This window comes from Labrus bergylta, chromosome 3, assembly GCF_963930695.1.
Source record: "Labrus bergylta chromosome 3, fLabBer1.1, whole genome shotgun sequence".
Taxonomy (NCBI): domain Eukaryota; kingdom Metazoa; phylum Chordata; class Actinopteri; order Labriformes; family Labridae; genus Labrus; species Labrus bergylta.
This window is the reverse complement of record NC_089197.1, coordinates 12,864,611-12,889,221: the sequence shown is the minus strand read 5'-3', so window position 1 is coordinate 12,889,221 and position 24,611 is coordinate 12,864,611. Positions and strand designations below refer to the sequence as shown.

The 24,611-nt window shown below is 40.1% G+C and overlaps 1 protein-coding gene across 5 annotated transcripts in view; it reads left to right on the top strand.

Annotated features, from left to right (window-relative positions):
• The window catches only part of csnk1g1 (casein kinase 1, gamma 1), a 34,180-nt gene extending 10,320 nt beyond the window's left edge, over positions 1-23,860 (top strand). The window contains exons 4-15 of one of the 5 annotated variants that reach the window (XR_010665955.1): positions 620-689; positions 8,709-8,860; positions 11,552-11,786; positions 11,893-11,978; positions 12,191-12,275; positions 12,455-12,603; positions 12,687-12,794; positions 14,088-14,198; positions 15,600-15,706; positions 18,652-18,675; positions 19,569-22,189; positions 22,344-23,860. Coding sequence is in view for 4 of the 5 variants with exons in the window: in XM_020637663.3 (XP_020493319.2) it covers positions 620-689; positions 8,709-8,860; positions 11,552-11,786; positions 11,893-11,978; positions 12,191-12,275; positions 12,455-12,603; positions 12,687-12,794; positions 14,088-14,198; positions 15,600-15,706; positions 18,652-18,675; positions 19,569-19,623 (1,182 nt within the window). In the remaining variant the exon portion in view is untranslated. Of the gene's footprint in view, positions 1-619; positions 690-8,708; positions 8,861-11,551; positions 11,787-11,892; positions 11,979-12,190; positions 12,276-12,454; positions 12,604-12,686; positions 12,795-14,087; positions 14,199-15,599; positions 15,707-18,651; positions 18,676-19,568 lie in introns of all 5 variants that reach the window. The other 4 variants (XM_020637663.3, XM_065952720.1, XM_065952721.1 and 1 more) reach the window with 4 other exon arrangements.
• Positions 23,861-24,611: the final 751 nt, after the last annotated feature.

The following is a 24,611-nucleotide window of genomic DNA, read 5'->3' as shown; positions in this document are numbered from 1 at the left end:
GGAATGTGGAGGGAGTTTCCCAAAGATTATCCAGGACACCTCGGCTTGTCCCTTTTAACTGATTCAAAATGTTTCCACATGAGTATGAGGTTTTGTAAGCTTGAGTGTGGGGTAACTGATGTAAGCTGTTCGATTGAGAGTTGAGTCAGCGTTGGAGAACAAACCTACAAAAGGAGACTGCTTATCATTTTAAACTTCTCTCTTGGTGAGGACATAGATTAGGGTCTCATTTTTTTTTTATTACACATGAATCTGCAAAAGAGTGTGCTCGTTGAGGTTTGTGTCAGAAGACATACTGGTGTTATATGTTGAAAACTGGCAGGTCAGTTATTCTGGTAGACCTACTAGTGTTACATGATGGGAGGGTTTTTCCTGGTTCTTCCCAAATCCTGTAATTACATCTCATCAGATGGCATGCAAGTATCTGCCTGTAAATGAACCATGACTCATCTAAAATGTGTTGGCACTTCACAGGCCACAGGGTGAACAAAGAAAAATATGTTTCATAACTTAAAGACAATGTTTGTTTTTTTACTGACTTCATGAATAATAAACACTTGTCTATGTTTTTGTGGTTGTCGTTAAGTGAGTACTGATTAGATGTGATTGATCTGTGCAGGAACCAGTGAAGTCGAGGGCACCACAGCTGCATTTAGAGTACCGGTTCTACAAAACACTGGGAACTACAGGTAAGGTCACACTTCTTATTTATTCATTAGTGCTTGACAATGATTTGACTGTTTTGGCACTAAGATCAGCCCAGGAGATTGCATCATTTCCACAACAAGTGATTACTCCACTCACGTTAAATTAAGCCTAGTCAGCAACTTAAAGTGATCTCCAGGACTTTGTTGCCATGAGTGTTTGAGCGCATACGTGCATTGAGAGCTTGTTAAACCGTGACCTTGCCTGACACTAGACCTACCAGGGGTGCAATTGAATATGAAAGGTGTTGACGTAAAGCTTCTTACACACACCCACAGAACAGATGCAACTGCTGACCTTTTCTGCGGCTCCACTGTAAAGACTTCCTTGTTGTTATCTCGGCAGAACATGCAGGAAGTGTTGCAGGCTATGTTTGAGGATGTAGTGTATGTTGTGTGTCTGCTGTGACAGGGGTGTCCTGCTCACTGTAGAGTAACAAACACGTGCCTAAGGTCCAGCTCCAATTGAGCTAATAAACTGAACATACTTTCAGAGTATGTTTACAAAGTGGCTCTTAAAATAGAGGCATTTAATAGCTGTGACATACATTCCTTTTATCTAAAGTCTAAAGGTCCCTTGGTTGCACAGAGCTGTGAACACAAATAAATTATCACCTTATTAATTTGACACGTTGAACTTGAACAAACATATGCTCATTTTCACAACCAGCTGTCAAAAAGCCCTTTTCAGACTGCTCTTTTTTTTTTCCCCTGCAAAAGTGATGTTACTAAGCTCAGCGTCAACCTCTCTTTGTACACTCATATTGATTCAGTGATTCCGCTTAATATTCTTGTCAATTCACATTGCGCCCCGCCGTTGTACTCTGTCGGACTCTGTTGGACTCTGTCATCTTTGAGTTCTGCAGCGACTTATTTTCATCATGTCTTGCTTCTTAAGACGTCCTGAGAGTGAAAAAGCAACTCGGGAAGATTTCAGAGCAAGCTGTCCACGATATTTCCCAGAGTGCAAGTGTGTAAACACAACTAGTATACTGATTAATTTGGAGTATTAAAGTGCAATGTTCTCTATCATCTTGAATTTTGTTGTTTGGTCTCCACCCAACACCACATTTGAACCAGAGGAACTAATTCCAGGAAGTAAACTAAGAACCTAAAGCTTCTCGTTCATATTCCTACCTCAGAGTGCAGGCTGTTGCTGGGCAGTTCGTTTGATTTTTAAAGCTTTTCATTGGAAAGCAGCATGCCGATGAGAGCAGAGAGAGTGGACTAAACAACAGTGTTGTTTTCTGAGACGATGATGGTTTAAAGCTCTGCAGGGTTGTGTAATGGTTTCCTGTAAGTTCACCGGTATGATTCACAGCTTCACATCACACTTGGTCATTTCCACCATCCAATAGTAAAAATATTCATTATAGACACATCAAGCAAATGCACGGATGAGACTTGAACTAAGTGAGCTGGGGGGGAAGGGGAATTAGAATTTGCCCACAGGGCTGTTTAAATCTCCTGTATCAGGCTGTCTTATTCATGGTCTTGTTTCTACATGTTGCAAAGGACTCAAAGTAAGTCCAGTTCAGCCCAGGGAGTCACAACCTGAGGAAACCATTGCAGAATGTTGCCAATATGTTAAAGCTGAGAGAATGTGCAAATACAGTGGCATGGCATGTGATGCTGTGTAGCATTGATGTAAACTGGTTTTAGAATGTTGAAGTCCAGTGCATTGTTATATTTGCATACTTTAAATGGACTTGTGTGAATCTTTGGTCTGGAGTGGCTTATTGTTTTTCTGCAGTCTTGGTCACACATCCAGGGATCTGTATCGGTTACTTTCACTGCATGAGGCCAGATGTTCAAAAGTGAACACATGATCCACATTACCAGATGGTATTTAATTAGGTTATGTATTTCATATGCAACATGTAAACATTGTTAGATATCAGATTCCTAGCACTCCGTGGTATTTTCAGCATTATTCATCATTTTCATGTTGGTGCATGATTGGTGTTTGTGGTGGTTCTTTATTCGTTCTGTTTAGGACTACGACACACATTTCAAAAATGTTTTTTCCGGTACATGACCTGCGATAGTACTGCAGTCCTTTCTGTGGTTATTTTATAGCTTTTTATTCTAAATTTGTTCCCACACAATGATCCATGGAATTTCTCTCTCCACTATCTGGCCCTTGGTGTCTAATGGTGATATAGTGCTATATTTATGCATGTCTTCTCCCACATGCTCTACAGTTTTTCCTTTCAGAAATCTGTCTTTTATCACTTCATTACTCCTTGTTCTAAATGAAAGACAATACTATAATAGCAGCTTCTTGATTTCCCTTTCCTTGACTGTGCTCCCTTGAGAATCTCAGCGTGTCGTAAAAGCTTAGTCAAGGTCTTCTGACGCATCCCTGTTACAGCAACCACACTGACAAAGATTCTTATCAGGATAAAATGACTACAACAGAGGAATATATTGAGGGTCAACTTTTTTAGTCTTAGTGGTAGAGGAAATGGGTGTGGACGGTGGAAACAATGGGACAATGCTCTGTAGGTTTTTGTTGCTGTTATTGTAAAACAGTTGAAATAATATTAAATGGCACTGGTAGTTGAATGAATACGCCTAAAAAAATAAAAAGCAGGTAGTAATTGATATGAGCTTTTTTCTGCTTCTCATGTCGCTATATACTAATAAAGGTTATCATACAGTATTAAAAGGCTAAGTATCATTATTTGAAAGTGAAGCAGTGAATTTTGAATGTATGGTCCTATATGTGCCTTTTGGAGTTCCACATGCATGTATGACATCCAGACTGGGAATATAATGGCTATTGTTTTGCAAAGGCATGGGCTGGAAAAGGCCAACTGTGCGGAAACTCATTAAATATTTAGAGAGTGGGTCTGCCTCTCTTACAGCTAACCTGCCTGCGTCCTCTCCTCCAGATGGGATAACGTGACCTCATTTCTTCTTGCCTGTGAGCTGTGCCACATTCCTCGCAGCCAATGTGGTTGTCACAGTGTCTGTGCAACAGCGTCTTTATGAATTAATGTGCTTTGACTCAGATGCTCAATCAGGTGTCGTATCTGGTGCATAACCAACTGTCACCAGCTATTAATGAGGATGATTTAATAAGGAATCAAACATCTCCTTCCATATATCATGTGAGGATATGTGTCAGTGCAGTCAGTTGCTTTGCTTCGTTTATGAGCACACCGTGATGCGTTATTGTGCAGAGGGCGGGACTGTTTAGATGATCAAGACGGTTTGTTTAAGGGTGGCTGGGCACTGAACTGTTGGAGGTATCAGCAGCCAGTCCTCATCATGAAACGCTACACCAGCTCTGTGACCATCTCAACCCCAAGGAAGTAAACATTTCCCACAGAGACGCAGCTTAACAGATTTTACAAACATGTAGAAGAGAGAGGCCAGAGGTCTCCTCCTGGATATCTGTTCCCACTAATGCAAAGACATGAGTCATCGTTAGAAACGGAACTTCTGTCAATACTCTGTTTGCTTTAAGTTTAAACAAAATTATGGTGACACATTAGTGAATGTAAATTAAAAGAGGGAAAATCTGAATTTGAATACTTACACTGAGTGGTTCTATTCTTTCATTGGAAATATAAATGGTTATTCCCAAACACATGTGATTTGTAAAACCTATAAAAAATAAACAGCAGTAGGACCACCAGTATTTCTGAAATGCTTTTCTGTAACACATTCAAACTTTTAATCAGACATTGAGTATTTTAACCGTTCTGAGAGTTGCATTTGGCCGTGAGTTGTGTAGCCTTAGTTTCAAACTGGCTGTTTTGGTTCTGCAGCTCTAACATATCTAACATCATAGCACAGCTCTAAATTAAATGTTTCTACATATGATCAGATTGACTATTACTAGTGCAGCTTTGGGGAAAGCAGTAGATGATATTAAGCCAGCCAGCAAATATATCAGAAAAACTAAATTTGAGCATCCAATCAAACAACGGCTCAGTCGCCTGGCGGTTTGACATGAGAAGCCGAGAATAAATCGTAGAACTGCAGAACTCTTTTTAATCAAACATTTTCACCTCATCATACATTTACAATGTAGTGCCGTACAGGATACAAGAAGGAAACGTTACTGATCTTACACAGGGCTCACACACACACACACACACACACACACACACACACACACACACACACACACACACACACACACACACACACATATATACAGTATATTGAGAAAAACACATCCACTAACACCTACATCCAATTTAGAGTCACGAATTCGCCTCACCTGCATGTCTATGGAATGTGGGTGGAAACCCACACAGGCAAGAGGAGAACATACAAACTCCACACAGAAAGGCAACACACAATAATCACAACGTCATGTCTGGCAGACAATGTGTTCTTCCTTCATTAAAAAACATGGCGTCCTTGTTGACAACATGTTTGGAGCAATGTCATTGAGTCTTTTAGATTAGATATGTAGATTGCATAGACAGCTCGATTTTGAGATAATTTCCACATCTTTTTCTGCTGTGACGGATAACTTCTAAATATCAGAACACAAACAACCAGATGGTCAACATCAAACTGACAAGCCCAGGAGTAGTCCTACCACAGAGTCCAAAGTAACCGAAAAAAAAAACCCACACAGAGAAGCGAGTATACCGGCCAGGAGATCTGAGCGAGTGCCTTTCAGTCAGACTCATACTCATTCATCACATTCATCTTGTTCCCCTTTTGTTGTAAAGAACTGCTGCCAGCACTTCTATTAAATAACAGTAATACGAGTGAAATGTATTTTTAATCCTCTTGCTCAATGGTTGACAGACTTGATACATTTGTGTGTGACAGCAGTTATAAAACCATGACAGTTATTCTCATACTGTCTCATTATATATTCAATACATTCAACATGATACAACTGAAACTCAGTCAGAAAAACTACAGCTCTGCATCTGAATACTTATGTCTGTGTGGAAGGGAGTGTTAGTTTGCACAGTGTGAGCACGATTTGAGCAAACATAATGCAAAGCATGAACTAAATACTGAAATGCAAAAGCTGATTTAACCCTTTCAACTCTTTGAAATGACTCTACCTGGGCCCAAATACTTTTTGCTTACAGTGATGTCATTTCTTGGAGTGTTTTTTAATTGATTTATTTTCATCCTTCAAATATGCACATGCAAAAAAGCAGCAGCATTTGAGAGAAATTGTACTTTTAGAATAGAGGTGAAATGTGGATGTTTTGTTGAAACTGCTGTTATTTTGTCTATGCTTCCACCGTTGTTCACTGACTTGCACTAGACATACTAAGAATATCCCCAAGACAAAGTCAGCACTACACCCACACATTGCTCTCATTATTTTTTGGAAAATTGGAGGAAAGAAGTCAAAAAGTGGTACCTAGAACATTGGAAGCTTCTATCAAAATCTCCCTGTACAATTAGAGTCAACTCTGAAGTTCAGGACACACAGATTCAGTCTCTTACGAGGACGGTTTTGTCGTAGATAATGATGGTTCTACAATCTGTGCTTTTCCTTTGCTTGTAAAAAGCTTGACCAACCTTGTTTCCAATTGAACGAGCGTTTATCCACTTATTTACAGCACATCTCCAATCTGACACGTTTTAAGGCCTCCCACAGGCACCCGTGGTTTCAAGGCACTCATTCCTATGTTACAATTAGCAACCCACAGAACTGCATAATGGTGTCCAGAAACACAGGATGGAGCACAACATGACTCCTACATGCCCGTATGCTAGCTGACAGCATCGCGCCACCTTTCATGCTGCAGCGTCTTTCCCATTAACTAGCTGGCAAGTCAAGATGTCTTCTGCCACGTTTTCAATATGAAAATGTTATCTCATTACATCAGGATTAGTGTTTAAGCTTTCTCATTACCAAACCTGCTTATATTACATGAGCACCATAAAAAGCTTATGATAGTCATTTTCTCCCCTCACTGATCTTTATGGTGCAAAGTCATTTCTTAGAGCTGCCTCCTTCATCATGGCACAAAAAACATGAAGGAAATGTTTGTCCAACATTTGTACTCTGTGTGTGTGTGTGTGTGCAGAAGAAAATGTTTTTAAGCTTGTGTGTGTATATAGTAACAGAATGTAAATGTATCTAATTCAGAAAAAATGTTCTGCAATGGAAGGTGCCAGGAAGAAGAAAACATTCTCTTCAAGCTGCCCTGATCAGTATGTTTTTATGTAAACTCTGAATCTGATGACTGTGTGTTGTATGAAAGGTGTTACTAGTAGTCAGACTTCCTGAACATTATCTTTTAAGTCGGTTCTCCTCCTCTCTATGTAGCTTCAGGTCATTTTTTAACTTTATAGGTTTACTCTTATCGACTTAGCTTCCTGCTCACCAGTCGGCTGTTTTATAAAAGGTGTGCTAAATCCTCTGCACACAACCTGCCCAGCATCACGTTACAGTCAAATCAACCTGCAGGCTGTTTTCTTAGGGTGGAGACCAAAACAAAGCTAATAGATGAGTAAATATTGGACTTTCTTTTTCCAGGTTAAACATGACCCATAATTCAAACTGAAATCACTCTCCTTCTATTGGATGTTTGAAGCAGGGTGCACGCAGCTGATAGCACCCCCCTCCCCCCTTATCAACATCAGAAGGTGTTAATGTGTGTTTTTAAATCTGTGGAATTAGATTTTGATTAAACCATTCACCCAGAGGTGAAAACACAAAGGTATATCTAACATACCTATGCAGCTACAAATGAACATATAAATTAAGAAAGTTCATCTCCAGTTGCGCAAACAAGGCTACAGATTTTGTGCTTGTCCAGCTGTTTTTTTTAGCCAGATGTGCAGATACTCAATATTAAAAGGCTCTCTTAAGGACCAGGGATGTGAAAAGCAATCAGGACATTCCTCCTTTTCTTCCACTTCTATGCAATTATAATATTTTTGAGGACTGAGCCGAGTCCGAAAAAGTCAGGTCTGTGTGATTGGAGCGGCAGCATTTCTTTGAAGTTTCTTGAGGGGACCTTTTTTTAATAGGATTCTGACTTGCAGTGAGCAGAGGCAAACTTTGAATCATGCTTCCTCTGAAGGCAATTAACAGTTTGACCTGGTTTCCTTTTCTTTGAAACTAAAGTTCAAGATGTGGTCAGGATCACAGAGAAGAACACAGAAATCACCAGTTACACATAATCATTAATGCATGACTGTTGTGATGAATTTCATACTGCGTGTGCAGAATGCTGAGGCTTTTGTTTTATGTTTAGAAATTCCCATTTGTTGTTTTTTAGATCAAGTCATGAAAAACTGCAGCAATAAAGGACCAACCGTGAATCAACATGAACCTTTTTAATATCAAACACCTTTCAAAAAGTTGAACAGCATTTAAGTCACAGCTTGTCAGCAATTACAAACAGAAGCAGTACAAGGGTCAGAGCATCATGCCCTGCCATCATTACTGCTGCATTTGAATGAAAACACATAACACAAAACTCCACTGTAACAAGAAGCAGAATAAGAGCCAAGGTGACAGATGGAAGGGATTTTAGAGCAATTAGAGGGAGTAGAGCAGAGAGGATATGATTCAGTTGGGAGGATGTGATATGAGGCAGTGCAAAGATTAGTTTCCATCCTGCAGTACAGGAGTGACACAGTTGTATTAGGAGGCCCTACTTTGTAATTCACTGTAGGGTTAATGTTTACCCAGCAGCTTTCTCTACTCTGTCCTCAGTAACCTTGTGCTGCCCCTCCTCCTATCTGTCCATTTAGAGGCCTCTTACCGTTTACCTTGGGATCAACTTAGAACCATCATTATTCAGACAGGAATAATAAACACATTTGGCACCCTAACTCTTCAAATTCCCACTAGTATATACAGCCAAAGACATATTCTTAATATATTCTTCTAATTAGTATTTCCTTTCTGCAACTGTCGACCATCCAAGCTATTCATAAATCATCTTACATGTGGTTTATTCAAAACAATGAAGACTTGAGATTACGTAAACTAATGAGGACTGGACTTTTGTTTATTTTAAGTCTTACTTTCTTGTTCTTGTGTTTCAGCTGAGGGCGTACCCCAGGTGTTTTACTTTGGGCCCTGTGGGAAATACAACGCCATGGTTCTGGAGCTGCTCGGCCCGAGTCTGGAGGATCTCTTCGACCTTTGTGACAGGACTTTTTCCCTCAAGACTGTCCTCATGATAGCAATTCAGCTGGTAAGTTTGATATGGTGTATTAAGTTGATCAAAATAGCTTCTACTCACTTGTTTATAACAAATGAAATGCTGGTATTCCAAATGTGTGTAGAATAAAACAAGCAACAGCCCAAACAACCAACAAACAAAATCATCAGTGGGGCAAACATTCAGCACCTCGCTGGTACTAACGTCTTTTTTGAACAGTTATGATTATTCTTTGTTTTCCATTTGTCATCAATCATTCAACATGATTGCGATGTTGCTGTCAGTAAAAGTAGCTGCTGTCTGAGGTTCCCTACAGATGTTTCACTATGAAAACCTTGAATGTTTTAAAAGAATGGTGCCCCCTTAACTACGAGAGGGTTTAATTGTTAATCAGACAAAAGAAAATATACAAACACGTACTATTTTTCTGGATTTCTTAAGCAAATGCTGCAGTCTTTCTAAACAGATGGAGTTTGTATGTTTGACCATCGATTTATATGGAAAAGGAGAGCTATTTCAATTTAATACAGGAAAAAATTAAACAAATCAGTAATGCATGCCTGTCTAAAGTAATGTCCTGGCTCTGTGACGTAAACAAGGCACAAAACATACAACCGGTTTAAGATTGTGAAGTACTTCTGCATATATATATATATATATACACACACACACACACACACACACACACACACACACACACACACACACACACACACACACACACACACACACCAGATAGCCTCGTAAAAACAAGTTATTCTGAATAGACTGTTTTATAGCAGTTCTGCCTACAGGCCATATGCCAATAGAGCAAGTGGGAAAGCAGTGTAGGATCTCCTGTAACCCTGTTTGCAAATTAGCAATCTGTCCCTGTACACATATTAACGGTCAGAGTCAGGTTGGCTGGAAGCTGTCAAAAAGAGCAGAGCCATTACTGAGTCTCATTAAGTGTGAGCAGCACAGAGGGGGGTCTGACCCAGTCTGTTGGGCGCCTCAGACATCTCAAAATTTCTAACATTTCATTTCATCAGCACAAAAATCTGCCTAGCTTTTGTAACGTAGATACCCTCTGAAGATTTGTAAGGAAGCACACAAAACAGCACATCAGAAAACATGGTATAGCATAACACAGAGCTGGTAGAGCCTGAAAATCAGAGAATTCCTCCTCTGTATTTATCATGCAGATCTCCCTCTTTATTTTTTGGCATAAATGTATGATCCCACAATAAGTGCTGCGAGCTTGTCCTCCTACTCAAGCTCCTTTTTTTGATCTGGTTTCAAAAAAATGTTTCAGGGGATCAGAATCCCTCAAAAACAAACCCATGTAAAGGATCCTATTACTCACACCGCCTCAGTCATTTTCCTGTGTGTTGGAGCTGGTTTTCTTTTCAGTTACAAATCTGTTCTTGGAAGGTAGCGACTACGAGCACCTTGTAAAAATGTCTCACCTGTAAACTTGATGTTGCTTTGGTCCTTATCACTGGTGCTTTTGTAATCCTACATCTCTACAGGACTGTTCTGATCTCACTCAGTGCCTTGAGTTCTGGCTGGTCACCAACAGAGGCTTTTGTTGGGTGACAGTAATGGACCTTTGGGGTATTTTTGCAGCCTAGTGCTGAAAGTAAGAGTGAATATAAAGTGTTCTAGAGTTCACTTTTTATCAATCACATTTGATCATTAACTGCAGACCTATAATAATAGGGAAGTCATAGAAACATTTTGCTCTATTTCTATGGGTTTTTACTTTTAGAGTCTTGCCTCTAAGCTTGTCATTATAGCTTGAAAGATTTCTTGAACAATTCCATAAGGCTCATGGATAGCAAGAGACGGCTTTAAAAGGTATTTTACGAACAGATAAAAAGTAATACAACAGAACATTCATTCTGACTCTTCATCCTTGAGATGTAAGATGCTCTGAATGTTACATTCCTCATATTCGTAGTGTTGTAGTCAAGACCACACTAACCGAGAACAGAGTGCTCCAAGACCAAGACTAGTCCTAGGCCAAGATATTTAGGGATCAAGACCGAGACAAGACCAAGTCCATAAATATCCATGAAAAATCATCATCTTGTGTGCAGGGGGCGTGCGACTCACTTAGACCGTAACACTGGGATGGCTGCGGCCATAACCTGGGGATCAAAATCTAATTATTAATGAATTAAAGTTAATTGTTCTTTTAGAAAGGGGCGTTAACTTCAAATCAAAGGAATGATGTGGAAAAATTGCAGATCAGTGGTGGTCTTGACCGGTCTTGCTTTAAAATCCGAATGCAACACAGTGAGATTAGGCCGAGTAAAAATGCTTTTGATTCTGAGACGAGACTGAGACCTTCAAAAAGTGGCCTCGAGCCCGGTCTTGAGACCAAGACCGACTTCGAGACACTACATACAACACTACATATTGGTTTCAATTTCTCTTTCACAGTCATCTATCATTGGAGGCCCCTGAGAAGTTAATGCACACATCTTCCAAACTTAACTCCTCATTTTCAAATGCATGTTTCTGATGTCGATGCATAAGCTGGAAGAGCTTAAATCTCTGTTTGTCAAAGGCTGACAAGCAGTAAACTTACCGGTATACTCCAATGACAATTTCCACTTCTTTTGGCATCTTGATTCTCATTTCGCCGGCTCTTCTTGCTTCTGATGAGATAGGTTCTGTTGTTTCATGTTGATGTTTTTTTTTTTTTGTACTTACTCTGCTGTTTTACTTTCCCACCAGATTTCCCGGATGGAATATGTGCACTCTAAAAACCTCATCTATAGAGATGTCAAACCTGAAAACTTTCTCATCGGACGACAAGGGAATAAAAAGGAACACATAATCCACATCATCGACTTTGGCCTGGCCAAAGAATACATCGATCCCGAGACCAAAAAACACATTCCATATCGGGAGCACAAGAGCCTAACCGGCACGGCCCGATATATGTCCATCAATACACATTTAGGCAAAGGTAAGACTTGATTTCTTTTTGTGATGGACTGTTCTTCATTGTTTGTAGATAAAGATGATTTGATCTTTATTCTTGAAGTAAAACCTTTTCATGTCTCTTCAAATAGAGCAAAGCCGGCGAGATGACCTGGAGGCTTTAGGCCACATGTTCATGTATTTCCTTCGTGGGAGTCTACCTTGGCAGGGACTAAAGGTATGCCAAGTACACGACTGTGCTGACCCCTCACATGTGTGACCCAATCATCAATGAAACAGTAACACGTCTGAGAGCTGACATGATTTCATGACCGTGTGGGATCGAGTAATTATAATATTATAAAAGATCAGTACATTTGTTTTCTGTGCAGCTCGACTATTACTCTTTGGACATGAGGTCTATACATCTTTCTGTTTTTTCTTCTGAAGGCCGACACGTTGAAAGAACGATACCAGAAGATCGGAGACACAAAACGAAACACTCCCATCGAGGTCCTTTGTGAGAACTTTCCAGGTAAACCGATGATCTCTGTTTCAAACTGGTAGATCAGGATGTAACATTTGACAATTGTTGTATAGTATTGTCAGTGATTTGACCTGTTTCTGTGCAAGTTTTAACCACACAAAAAATCTTGCTGTATAATATCCATATTGAATGTGAAATGTTTTTTTTGGTCGTTTTTTTTCCTTCAGAGGAAATGGCAACCTATCTGCGATATGTGAGACGGTTAGACTTCTTTGAAAAACCTGACTATGAATACCTGAGGACTCTGTTCACTGAACTGTTTGAGAGAAAAGGATACACCTTTGACTACACCTACGACTGGGTTGGCAGACAGATAGTAAGTAACACACAGAGTTTATTAACAGTAACGGTCAGTGAGACAATTTAAGCAAGCATTTAACTGATTACCGTCCCCATCAGCCCACACCAGTGGGGTCTGTCCATATAGACTCCGGAGCATCTGCTGTCACGAGAGAGAGCCACCCTCACAGAGACCGGCCCTCACAGCACCAACCAATCAGAAATCAGGTAAGTCTGGTTTTGCTGTTGTTGATGGGAAAGAGTTTCTGAATTCTCAAGCTTTGATTTCAGTGAGGAGAAAAGAAACGATGAACCTTAAAATGTATTTTAAAGATCCACACAGGTACCGTTAAGTGACTGAAGAGAACACCTGTTGAACCCACAAAGATTACTCTTTAGTGTAATACAGTAACACAATACAAAAACACATAACGATATAGACGCTTTACGAGCCAGCTTTCCATCGAGTTTTCCCTCAGTTTGCCCCACAATAAGAGGGATTATTGGGACGAACCATTCATAATGACGACAAAGATAATGCTCACATGTTCACATTACCGGTATGTACTGCATTCAATTTCAAAGTCTGAGAAATCTTGAAGCAGGAATGATTTGAAGTGTTTATCAGAGCAGGTGAGTTTTTGTATTTGACTTTAAGGCCCTGTGTCCATCTAGTGTTTTTTTTCTGAGCACCAGTGTCTATTTTCAATTGTGGAAAGAGCGTTCCCAGCGGCAGCCTGGAGAAAATATACAAAATATACAGTATATGATGTTCACTGTAGTTTTGCCGCCTACGGATCGTGTCTTGTACCCGCATCCTCTTTGCTCCGAAATAAACGATCTAAAGTATAAAACATGAAATGGAGCTGTGTGGGTCATACAGCGGTCACTGTCAACAGACTGTTGTCATAGAGACAGGAGGGACTTGTGGCGATTTTCTTCTCAGCGCACGAACACTTCATGCAAGTGCTACCTAGCACACAGCCAGCGCTTTTCTGCCCAGAAGAAACCGGTAGGTGGACATGGGGCCTAATGCAGGTTTTCAGAGATATGATCCAAGAATGGATGTTTATTCCTCCATATAAGGTTTAGTTGAAAAGTACCAGTCGCGACTTTCCTCTGAATGTTACTCAGCTACACCTCTACCTTGATGACTTGTTCTGTCTGTAACTGTAACAAAGATAACGCTCCTTGCATAAGAAAGATATAAAATACCTGTTCAACAATTAAAGAGTTTGTATTTAAGAGCTAACCTTCAATGGGCTTCAGACTCTGAAGTCTCTGGTTTAGTTGTCTGGCTGAAGCCTTGCTTTGATTTTTGATTTAATTTTAATTTTTTTGCATTTTTTTTTTTCTCCATTTCTCATGCTGCTTTGCATGTTGACCTGGCCTCGCACACACCCGATTACCCATCTTTCCTAACGCAATTATTCCATCACTCCCTCACCCCAAACCCCCCACCCATCACACCCTGAATCCCTCTTCAACTCCCATCACCGACGCCCCCAACTACCTGAGCAGACTGCGGTGTCAGATCGACGAGGAGCATGGGAGGTGCAGCCCACACGGCAAGCAAACTCGTCCTATCTGACCTCCCACCTGGCAGCGGACAGGCACGGGGGCTCAGTGCAGGTATACACCCCTCACCTGATCACCCAGCAGCCCCCACCCAATCTCTATGGAGTCAGATCTGTCTCATAGGATCAAATCCAGGATTATAAGATACATTTACAAGAATAAAGCCTACCAATGCTCTGATTCATCATACATATAAACCACTTTTAACCTGTTTTAAATCTAGCTCTGGCATTTAGAAATTGGTGAATCTGTATTTCACCACATTTTACTCTGTTTTTTAGTTTCTTTCTATAAATATAGACTATTATTTAATATAACTTATATAATTTCAGACTTCTGTACAGTTCATACCGAAGTAATAAAAACACCCTTTTTTGTTTATCATAAGTGAACTCAGTTCTTTCAGCAGGTTTTGTGTATGAGACAGATCTACACCCATACACCTTCCCCGAACCCTTTACTCCTGGCTGGGAAATGTTTTGTTTTTTTCTGCACCACCATATGCATGACATCTGGTGCCACCCACCCCAGATGGTAAAAATGTGATTTGAGCTCTATAAACAGCAGCCCAGGTTGTGGCATTTTGATCTCAGGTCCTACAGCCCGTCATGGCGCGGGGACAATCCTTGAAAGATCAAGAAGCCTCTTGCATGGCGGGCTGACCTGGCTTAGCCGGCTAAGTGCATGTTCTTAAGTCGTAAAGGGTCACTATGCTTTAAGAGACATCCAGGTTTCATTTTGACTACTTGCAAGTACATAATGTATAACCTCTTGTTTGCAAAGTTGTGTGCAGTGTACACTAGACAACTAATTTCAGGATGTACATGTACCTTGTCCCATGGTTGGTTTCAATTTGTCTCTCCATCTCTGATTGGACTCTCAGTACAGGATGATTTAGGAAAATGTCAGTAATCTATCCGTTATAATAGCCTGTTAACGTCCTTAGATGTGTTTGTCAGGGTTAAGGTTGAAGAGTCAAGTTTCTGTATATATTATTGACCCTTTATTGAGAACAAAGCAAACACATTTACTTTTTTTTATCTCCTTCTAAAAACGTCCATGACTTTTTACTAAAATTCTTAATAGTGGGTTGACTCAAAAACAAAGAAACACTGGTAAGAAATTCTCCCATGAGAACTAGTTTATAATCAAAGAAAAAAGGCTAAATCTCTTCTTACCAGAACCTTCTTGTTATTTAATATTCAGACTTAAAATGACAGATTCTGGTTGGGTGGTGGTAATCACACAATATCTTTTTTTGGTAGACGTTCCACTACCTCCAACAGGATGTTTTGTATTTTTGTCTTATTCATGAGTGGTTGTTCTTTCCTGCTGACGTGTTTCCACTGAGGAGATGAAGCATTTCTGAATCACCTCTCCATCCCAGCAGGACCTGTTTGTCACATTGAATCTGGTCGTCATCTTTATTTAAATTAACGCCCGTCTGTGCTACAGGTGGTCAGCTCGACCAACGGGGAGCTGAATGTAGACGATCCGCTGGCAGCTCATTCCAGCGCTCCGATTACAGCTCAGGCAGAGGTGGAAGTGGTGGACGAGGCCAAGTATGTGTCACACACCCGCCACACCGCTCGTCCATGTCCATCTGTCGTTTCCTCTCTTTCCCTCTCTCTCTCTCTGTCCCTCTCCCTCCCTCTCTTGCCAACGTATTGCTATGCTGTGTAATTGTGACAGCCCCCACTTCCAGCTGTCATCCTGCCCCTCTTCTGTCTGACTGTGGGTTTTTGATCTTTACTGCTGCCTGACTCTTCACTGTTCTCTTGATTAGATTTCAATAAGATAAGAAAAAAAGCCAACTCAAATTAACTTCTCAGCTGGACAGTATGAAGCCTCCCATACCTGTGGTGAGAGCCGTCAACCTCTGATGACATCCGTTCACTTTCCAGAAGCCAGAGCGTTTTAAAGAAATACTCCTCAGTCAATAAGCTGATCATCATGATTATAACAGTACCAGTAAGGTTTTGTGGTTGCATTAAAATGAGATCACAACAGATTGTCTATTAAGTCACGTTTCTAAAGATGATGCACTCTGTGTCATTTCTTTCTCACTGAGAAACACACGCTAACACACATTAGCTTCTGAAACATGTTAATTACCTTCACACAGCTAATGCTAAACACTTCTTGGGGTTGCTTTTTTAGCACCAGCAGCTGGACTGATGCCACGCTGCATGGCCGACATAGAACTGTGGAAAATGTGCAGTGTTTGCTGAACGTCATGTGGTTCGCATGACAGACGGAGAATAACTGAGTGCAAAAACGTATGCAAAAAAATTATTTGTGACACGATAAAAAAAGAATACAAATTTACTTAATATATACAATTCACAAAATTATAAAGCAGTTCACGTCATGATGAGACATTTCTCTTACTTTGAGTCTTTGATTGAGAGAGGACACAATCACCTTTGATTTAACCCATGTTAACTTTTAACCTAGCAAACCTCAAAGGTGCAGGTCAGACCAGACACCACATACGATTAGCTTCAGAGAAAATCTATTATTTTGGTGTGGTGGAAGTTTTCGTATACAGCACATACTTAAAACACAGTTAAGAAATATTAGGATATTACCAAGGTATGGTTTGGGGTGTGTAGCTGAAGGTCATCAAAAAGGTACACTGGTCTTTAACTCCAAACTGAAACATTTTATCTGTGAAAACTGTGTTTTAGAATTACACCAACATTTAGGACATGTTTAAAAGTGTGAGCTGTAACAGATGTGTTCTCACGTTAACACAAGAAAATAAAGCTGGTGTTAAATTATACAAACAGTGTCACACTGCAAGGCTAGTTACGTTTATGATACTCTACACAAACACATACTGAACCTTTTTGACACAAAGTCCAGCTTTTTTATTTATTATTTTTAAGGTTTACTTTGGGGCTTTTATGCCTTTTTTTTTATATAGAGATATGAAAGTGGATAGTCAGAAATCAGGGAGAGAGAGAGTGTGGAGTGACATGAGGGGGAGGAGCCACAGGTTGGATTTGAACCCAGGCCCACTTGGAGGACCACAGCCTCTGCACATGGGGAGGCCAACTAACCACTAGGCCACTGGCACCCCTTCAGTCCAGTTTTTTCATCCTAACATACAATCTTCTCCATCAAAGTTCATTAAAGCCGTAGTAAATAAATCCTCCCTTCCAGTCGTCTCCTCATGAATCTCTCAGAGGTTCATTCACTTCAGTATTCATGTGTTTCTATCTCTGTCCTGATGACAGGCTTTCCTCCTGTTGGCTCCGTTTGCACAAACGTTTGATATGATGATTTGTGTTTTTTATGCCTGCGTCTTTGATACCTCATCAGAGAAGTTTACCTTTTGATTAAATGACATGTAGTGATTAATGCAAATCTACTACCACTGACTGCTTCATGAGGAACGTGCTGTTGACTCAGTTACCCTTTAATATACGTTCATGGGCTGATTTAGCTTCTGACAACGACAATAACAAAAGAACAAATATTAAAAGTAAAATAAAGGAAACTTTGTGATGTAATAATAATGAATGATTTATATTTATGCATCTTCCTGGTGATTTATAGCAAGAGCAAAAACACACTTTTTGTTTTGAGGGGGTGGGGGTTATTGACAAAATCTAAAATTCAACTACATCATTCTCAGTAATGGAACAAAATCGTTTTTCAGCTGGTTGAATCTGCAGAAGAAACTACAAAACTACTCTTCCTATTTAACCTGTTTTGATTCAAGTATTAAATTTAGTGATAGTTCTGTTTTCTAACCTGACACTTAAAAACTGTGAAAATTATTCATTACATTAAAATATATACAAACTACCCAATATACAACACCTGAGAGTGAATTAACCAGAAACGACTCATTTATTAATGACTTCATGACTTTGATTTGCATTTTTGAATGTTTCTAAATAGTTACCGTGAAGTCTGAATGACAAACTTTAATTTTCCACACGTGTACATAAGAATGACCGTCATACCAACATGTTTATAGTTTTACATGTTTATTCATTTTAGATTGATTTGCAGGAGTTTAGCTACAGCTTGTGATGCTACATTGACTTCCTGTTTGCATATGTAATTGCCTCTTATTGGACAGCACTACAGACTTCAGTCTTTACTGATGAAGGCATTACATGTTCCAATGCAAACTGATTTAGAGAATCCAAACGTCATAAAAATCTTCTAAAGGAAATATAAAGTAAGTGATGTGTTGTTTGTAAACAGACGGGTCCACCTTGTCATTATTTTAGTCGTTGGAAATGAATGGTAGGATGTTATTGATTTCTGATTTTAGGCAGCAGACATGGTATTTCCTCACTAGTCGTTATGTTCCTTTTTCTGCCAAACCTTTCAAAAGTTTCCTATCTGTGTCCACTTGTGTCCTGTTGGTGTGTGTGTGTGTGTGTGCATGTTAGTGTGGCATGTGCCCGGTCCCATCATCTTGGTCTTGCTGTATTAATCTCTCGTACTTTTCTCTTTACACTCTTCCCTCTCTCTTTTTCTGTAGCTGCGTGAAAATGCTCAACCTGTGGTGAGTCCCTCTCTGCTAGTCCACATCAGACTCATGGGACAGGGAGTGGACCGGCCTAGGCTGGGCGCGGTGGACTTGTTAATAACAGATTTTTACCTAGACTCATAACTGGTACAATAAAGCCAAATACTCCTGAGTACTCTCTCAATGATGTGACATTTTCTGCCTCTTTTTCTTCTCCACCACCGCCCAATGTTGATAAGTGACAGATGAAGTGCTGCCGTTTTAAAAAAAGCAGCCTGACATTAAACTTCCCAAGTTGTCACAGCAGAGCAAATAGTAAACAAAGAAGTACTTTTATATGAATGAACTCAGTTCTTAACTTTAGCCCTCTCTTCCATTTACTAGAGATGACTATTTGAAGCAGCACATCTGGCTTCAGATTCTTAAAACTCTTGTTGCATGGTGCACCATTTCTGCATTAGTAACAAATAAATCTGAGAGCACCCATTCACTGTCCTATGTCTCGATCCACAGCTTTTCTCTCGTCTTTGTATGTTTTTTTATTGACCATTCAGGTTCTGCATGTCTTGTGCTCTTTGTGTACACCGCTCCTTTTTTAAACCGAAGAAATTCTGCCACTGCAGCACATTCCTGTCTATTTCCCCGTCTGCCTTGTTCCTGTTCGGGAGAATATGAATTCAAATACTTGTCCTTGATTTCAGTTATAATCCCCTTTTCCAACTGCAGTTTTTTTTTTCCTATTATGATCCCAAAACATGTTTCAATCCGGATTCAAAAGAGTCAAATTGAGCCCTTTTGATATTTAGCACACTGACATTAAGCAGTCAGCTTGTGTTTGTCATTTCTCTTGCTCTATCTAAAGCCTCTGTCATCTACATGTGGGCTGACTTTGTGTCTCTCTCTCTCTCTCTCTCTCTCTCTCTCTGAAGGTGCTGCTGCTTCTTCAAGCGAAAACGGAAGAAGAACACGCCGAGGCACAAATGATCAACCACCACCGGCCTGAAACCTTTCAAGTGTCTGGCTCAGTTAATTGTGATTACAGAAATCAATAAGGTCCCATTCAGAATAAAAGCGGGAGACGACTGAGCGATCTTGATTGAATTGTTCTCCGGAGGGACCGGTTAAAAATGGTTTGTTGAGATTTACAAGACGTTTGTGTCTCAATGGTAGATTACTTTTGAATATTTTTTTTTCCCCCCCTCCTCCGAGATGTGTTGCAGTCCAGTCGTCCAAACTGGGAACCTTTTTGTTGGAATTTTGCAGAGGATAATGATGGTTTTTTTTCTTTCTTAAGACCCCCAGCATTTTTGTATTTTTTCAGTTTTTGTCTCTTTTTTTTTTTGCCCGTTTGTCTTCTGTGGTATTGAAACGAAGAGACTCCTGTGGGATCTTCATCGTCTTACACACAATGATTTTCTGGTGCAAAATCATGTTGTCACTTCGCAGTCCACAGTTTGTTTGCTCACTTGTTTTGACTGAAAGCCCTTCTGTTTATTTTCCTACCATGGGACCGAATGTAAACCCGAACACAGGAAGGAGCCAAGAGCATAAAAATCTCACCTCACACACTGAAACAGAGAGCATCAGTCTGACACTTTGGCCCCTGCACTTTTTTTCCTCCAAAGAGGTCAACCCACCCTGGCACTGGGTTCTGGACCAGTGAGAACAGGAGACCAGAGACGCCTCCTGCACTGCGTTGTCTGAGGAGGATTTCTGCTCAAGCCGCTTGGTGAAAGCACTCCTCTTTAGCACGCCGCTGTTCAAACACACTACAGTCTCATTTCTGCTCCTGTCTGCTTTGTGATGAGGAGCTGAGCGGCTACCAGACACTTATAGACGGGGCTGAAAAAAAAAAAAGATGCTATTTATGCTATTTATCTCTAAGTTGCCACCAGTTTTCTTACTAATTCTTAAACATACGCACTGAATGTATGGACAGAAAAGTAAATGACTTTGGCTTTTATGTAATCTGTCTTGCGCATGGGAAGGAAATTGCATTTAAAGGAGTTAAGAGCGACGTTTTAAAATGGAAAGAGACCAAAATGAGTGGACTACAGGCTTAAATTATCATGATCTTAATAATGTGATGGTCAATAAAGGACTGTACACCAGTGCACACTGGGGGATGATGCTTTGGAGTGACAAATGAACCTGGCGTGATGTGCTCTGGAGATTGAATCACAGCCTCTCGACGCTACAATCCAATGCCTTAACCCCAACACACTGACCGACCAACCAGTCCACCACCACGACACATCATCACATGAAGGAGTCGGGCCTCATGACAGCGCAACTTTGATGGTCACCTGTATAATAAAACCCAAAGCTGCGGACTGTTTTCAGCTGGTATTAGTGCAGTTAATGACTTCCCTTGCAAAACTGAAGATGTATTCCCAAGAGAGAGAGAGAGAGAGACATGCCAAATGGGAGGTTGGGTGTAGTAATCTGTAACGGTGTGAGGATGTCCCCGCCCCCTTTGTGTCCAGTCTGAGGACCCCTGTGCTGCAAAGCGATGTTCCATGTTTGGACGACTCTGCTAAACGCACGTTCTCTCGATGCAGAGAGAGAACCTTAACACGAGCGAGGGCGGATAAGTGAACATGTCCATACAATTCTTTTAATTATTTTATTTTTTTTGTGTGTGTCATGGAGGACTGCCTTGAAAACGATATCCTCAACATGTCACCTTGCCTATCCTCCTAACAGAGTGAATTACCGTACATAGGTGTTTTATTTTTTTATTTTATATCTTGCTAATGTGAATTTTTTGTTAATGCAATTTTTTTTTTTTCCCCATTCCAAATAGCCATGGTTTTACGGGGAAAGAGAGGGTAACAAAAAAAGCTTGAGACCATGACTGCACTACATTTGTTGACCCCGGCTTTCCCTGACAAGACCCTGCCTTCTTAATACTGTACTTTAAACGTGCTTATTACTTTAATTGTAGCCGCCTCGTGTGCTAGGCCTTCCCTATAGGGTGCAGGGAATACACTTTATATCCATCTTTGTCCCCCGCCCACTCCTTTTTTTTTTTTTTGTGCCATGAGCCCTCCCCCTTTTTATCTTTTAAACACACACGCATGCACACACTCACACATGCAAGTCCTCCCTAATTCAGCTCTCAGTGGAGTGTTTGATTTAGCGTTATTTTGGACTTGCTCCATCCTTTCTAAAAATGTTGTAGATGTTGCAAACTCTCTCGATGAATCAGTATGTAAACCTGCTTGTTGCGTGTATTTACACTGTATAGCTTTTGGTTCATTCTCACCCCCTGACATGTCAGTTAATCCGGGGTCTAAGTTATTGTGTTATTGAAAGTACTTGAATATGAAAATCTACGGGACCTTTTCTGTTTGTTTAAGCTTTATTTTCTGGTTGTTATCATAGTGATTCCATGCATAGGATTCAAGGGGGATGGTGGGAACACAGGCTATTTGAATGACAGGTATTCATTAGTTTGAGATGTCTTAGTGCCTCTTGAGTGTGTTGGACAGGTGACGTCTGTCAGACTCACCTGTGGAGTCGGGTGCTGGCTGGTGTTTATGACTGGGTGAGTCTTGTCTCTGTTTCTACCCAGAGTAGGAGTAGTTGGATGTTGGTTTGGAGGTTGAAATCACTCTTTTGTCTCTGTGAAACATTCAACATAATGTATATGAATCAATATCCTCAAATGCTTCATTTTTTTTTTTGTTTTATAATTCCAGACATCAAACCTGTGACATCTGCTGCCTGTAAAGCTCCCCAAAAAGCCTCCGCAGCACCCTGACTGTTTCCTTCCAGCTACCTGAGAAAAGTTGAAAGTATTCTGTATAGTGAGATGGATATCCAGACTATTTAGCCTTCAAAGTTTCCCCCTGAATTCCCGCGTGCCATTTTCCTGAGACTACTACTAGCCTATGCCTTTTACCTGTGCCAGGAAAATCATAAAGTTGAATGTTTCTCGATCATCACATTCCACCTTAGTCCTTGACGTGTCATTTTTGGAGAAAAAAAAAAACCGCAGAGAGTGATGTGACTTGATTCACGACCCAAAAGTGTTGTCGTAGAGGTTGAAGAGAAAGGAAAGTGTTTTATGAGTCGTCTCTGTCCGTTTCTAACTTCTTATGTTGTAAATTAAGAAGAAAGCCATCTTGGTTTGGTATTTCAGAGTTGAATTTGTGACTGGTCATCTTTGCAACATCTGCTACTTCCTGAAACTCGCCTCGCTCTTTAGCTCACGGCTGAAACAGTAGATATATATAACTCTGATGTATTTATTTTTGACTCTCTGGGCCTCATACAGAGCTATATAGGAACACTGTATGGTTCCTGTCTGCATGGCTTATCTGGAGACGACAGCAAGCGATCTCTCCAGTGAACTTTCTCACCTGTTGGATCAGTGAGACGTTATGGCTTCCAGTTCTCATGTAAGATATAAAAAAAAAAACATTTTTTTCATTTCTTATCACAGCGTGGACCATTTCAGTTCCCATCACTCCTGATAAACTTCTCGTCAGTCAGACTTGTGTTTATGGCTTTGGTTGTGTGTAGCTCACATAGCTGTGTAAATCAAAGCAAAGGACGGTTTGAGTGTGAATGAATGGCTTCGGTCTCTTTGGGTTCTCTGGCACTTTTTCCTTGTTGCTGTACTGTAGAATCGTCTTGGATTTACTGTATATTTTTTTTGAGGGAGAGGTTGAGGGTGACATTTATTGCAATATTGTGATAATTATTTGAAATTTGTAAATTGTACAGAGTTCACAATAATACTCTTTGTTCTTTCTGTTGGGATTCAGTATAAAAGATGTATTCTTTGATTTCTTCCCCCCCCTCCCTCTCAGACTGTGGAAATTGTACAGCTCCAAGAGTTTATCCTCCCCTCGCATTGTTTTTTTTTTTTTTTTCCAGAGCTATGATTAAGAGAAATCTTAAAAACTGTAAATAAATATAATTGTGTTGAAATATGAATGTCACTTCAAAAATGTATTTGAATGAGTTAGTCAAGGGCTTCAAGAATGAAGGACCCACGTCTCTTCTTTTTATGGTTTCCTATTTTTAATTTACAGAAAGGTAAAGGTCCTTTTTATCGGAGATGCCTGTGTTTATTTTCCCTCCTTGGATTCGTATAATACAAATGTTTGACACACGAACCTTATGAAATCACTTTTTATTCCCTCCACACCTAAAGGGAAACTCCAGTTTGCACCCTTTTTTATGTAAAATAAAAGATCTCTCCACCTTGTGGGAATGTCTGTTGTGAGATTATTTTTGTACTCGTGTTTTTAATGCACACAGATGCTGAATGCAGAAGATTCACATGAACGTTGGAGAACTTTTACACCCTCTGGTTATGAAAGCAACAGTACTTGTGTTCACAAATGACAAAAAGTGGTATCTTCCTGACAGCTTAGTGACACTCCTTCAGTTTCATGTTCACACAGCTTTGATTTGTCCCTGTTCATTAAAAACAATCATCTTACGTGTAAGGGCAGGACTTCTGAAAGGACAATCTTTCCAGCTTGGCCAATAGCAGTAAGATAATTGATTATTTCCCATTGTTGTATTTTCAGATTCAGTTGCATGGCCTCTATTTTTCAGTTGAGGTTAAGACTAAGATGTAGTGACAGAACGGGGATAAACTGGATTTAATGTCCTGTAGCTCTGAACCCTTTTGGGTTATTTGTTGCAAATTACAATCAGTTATCAGTCCTGAGAAATAAAAGAAGGCCACAATGGCAGAGATACGTTGTCACAGTTACATGAACGACCCTATGCCAATAAGTGCAGGCCTAGTAATGATAAAAGTGAAGGATCAAAATGAATGATTAATGACCTTAAGTCACTAGGCTGCGTTTCTTAAGAGTATAGATACGTGTCCCATAGACTTGCATTTGTTACGTTTTGATATAATCTATCAAACCTATCAAAAATGTAGCTTTATGTCTGTGAAATATGAAGCAAAACACAGGATGAGGATGGCTTTTTTTACCAGA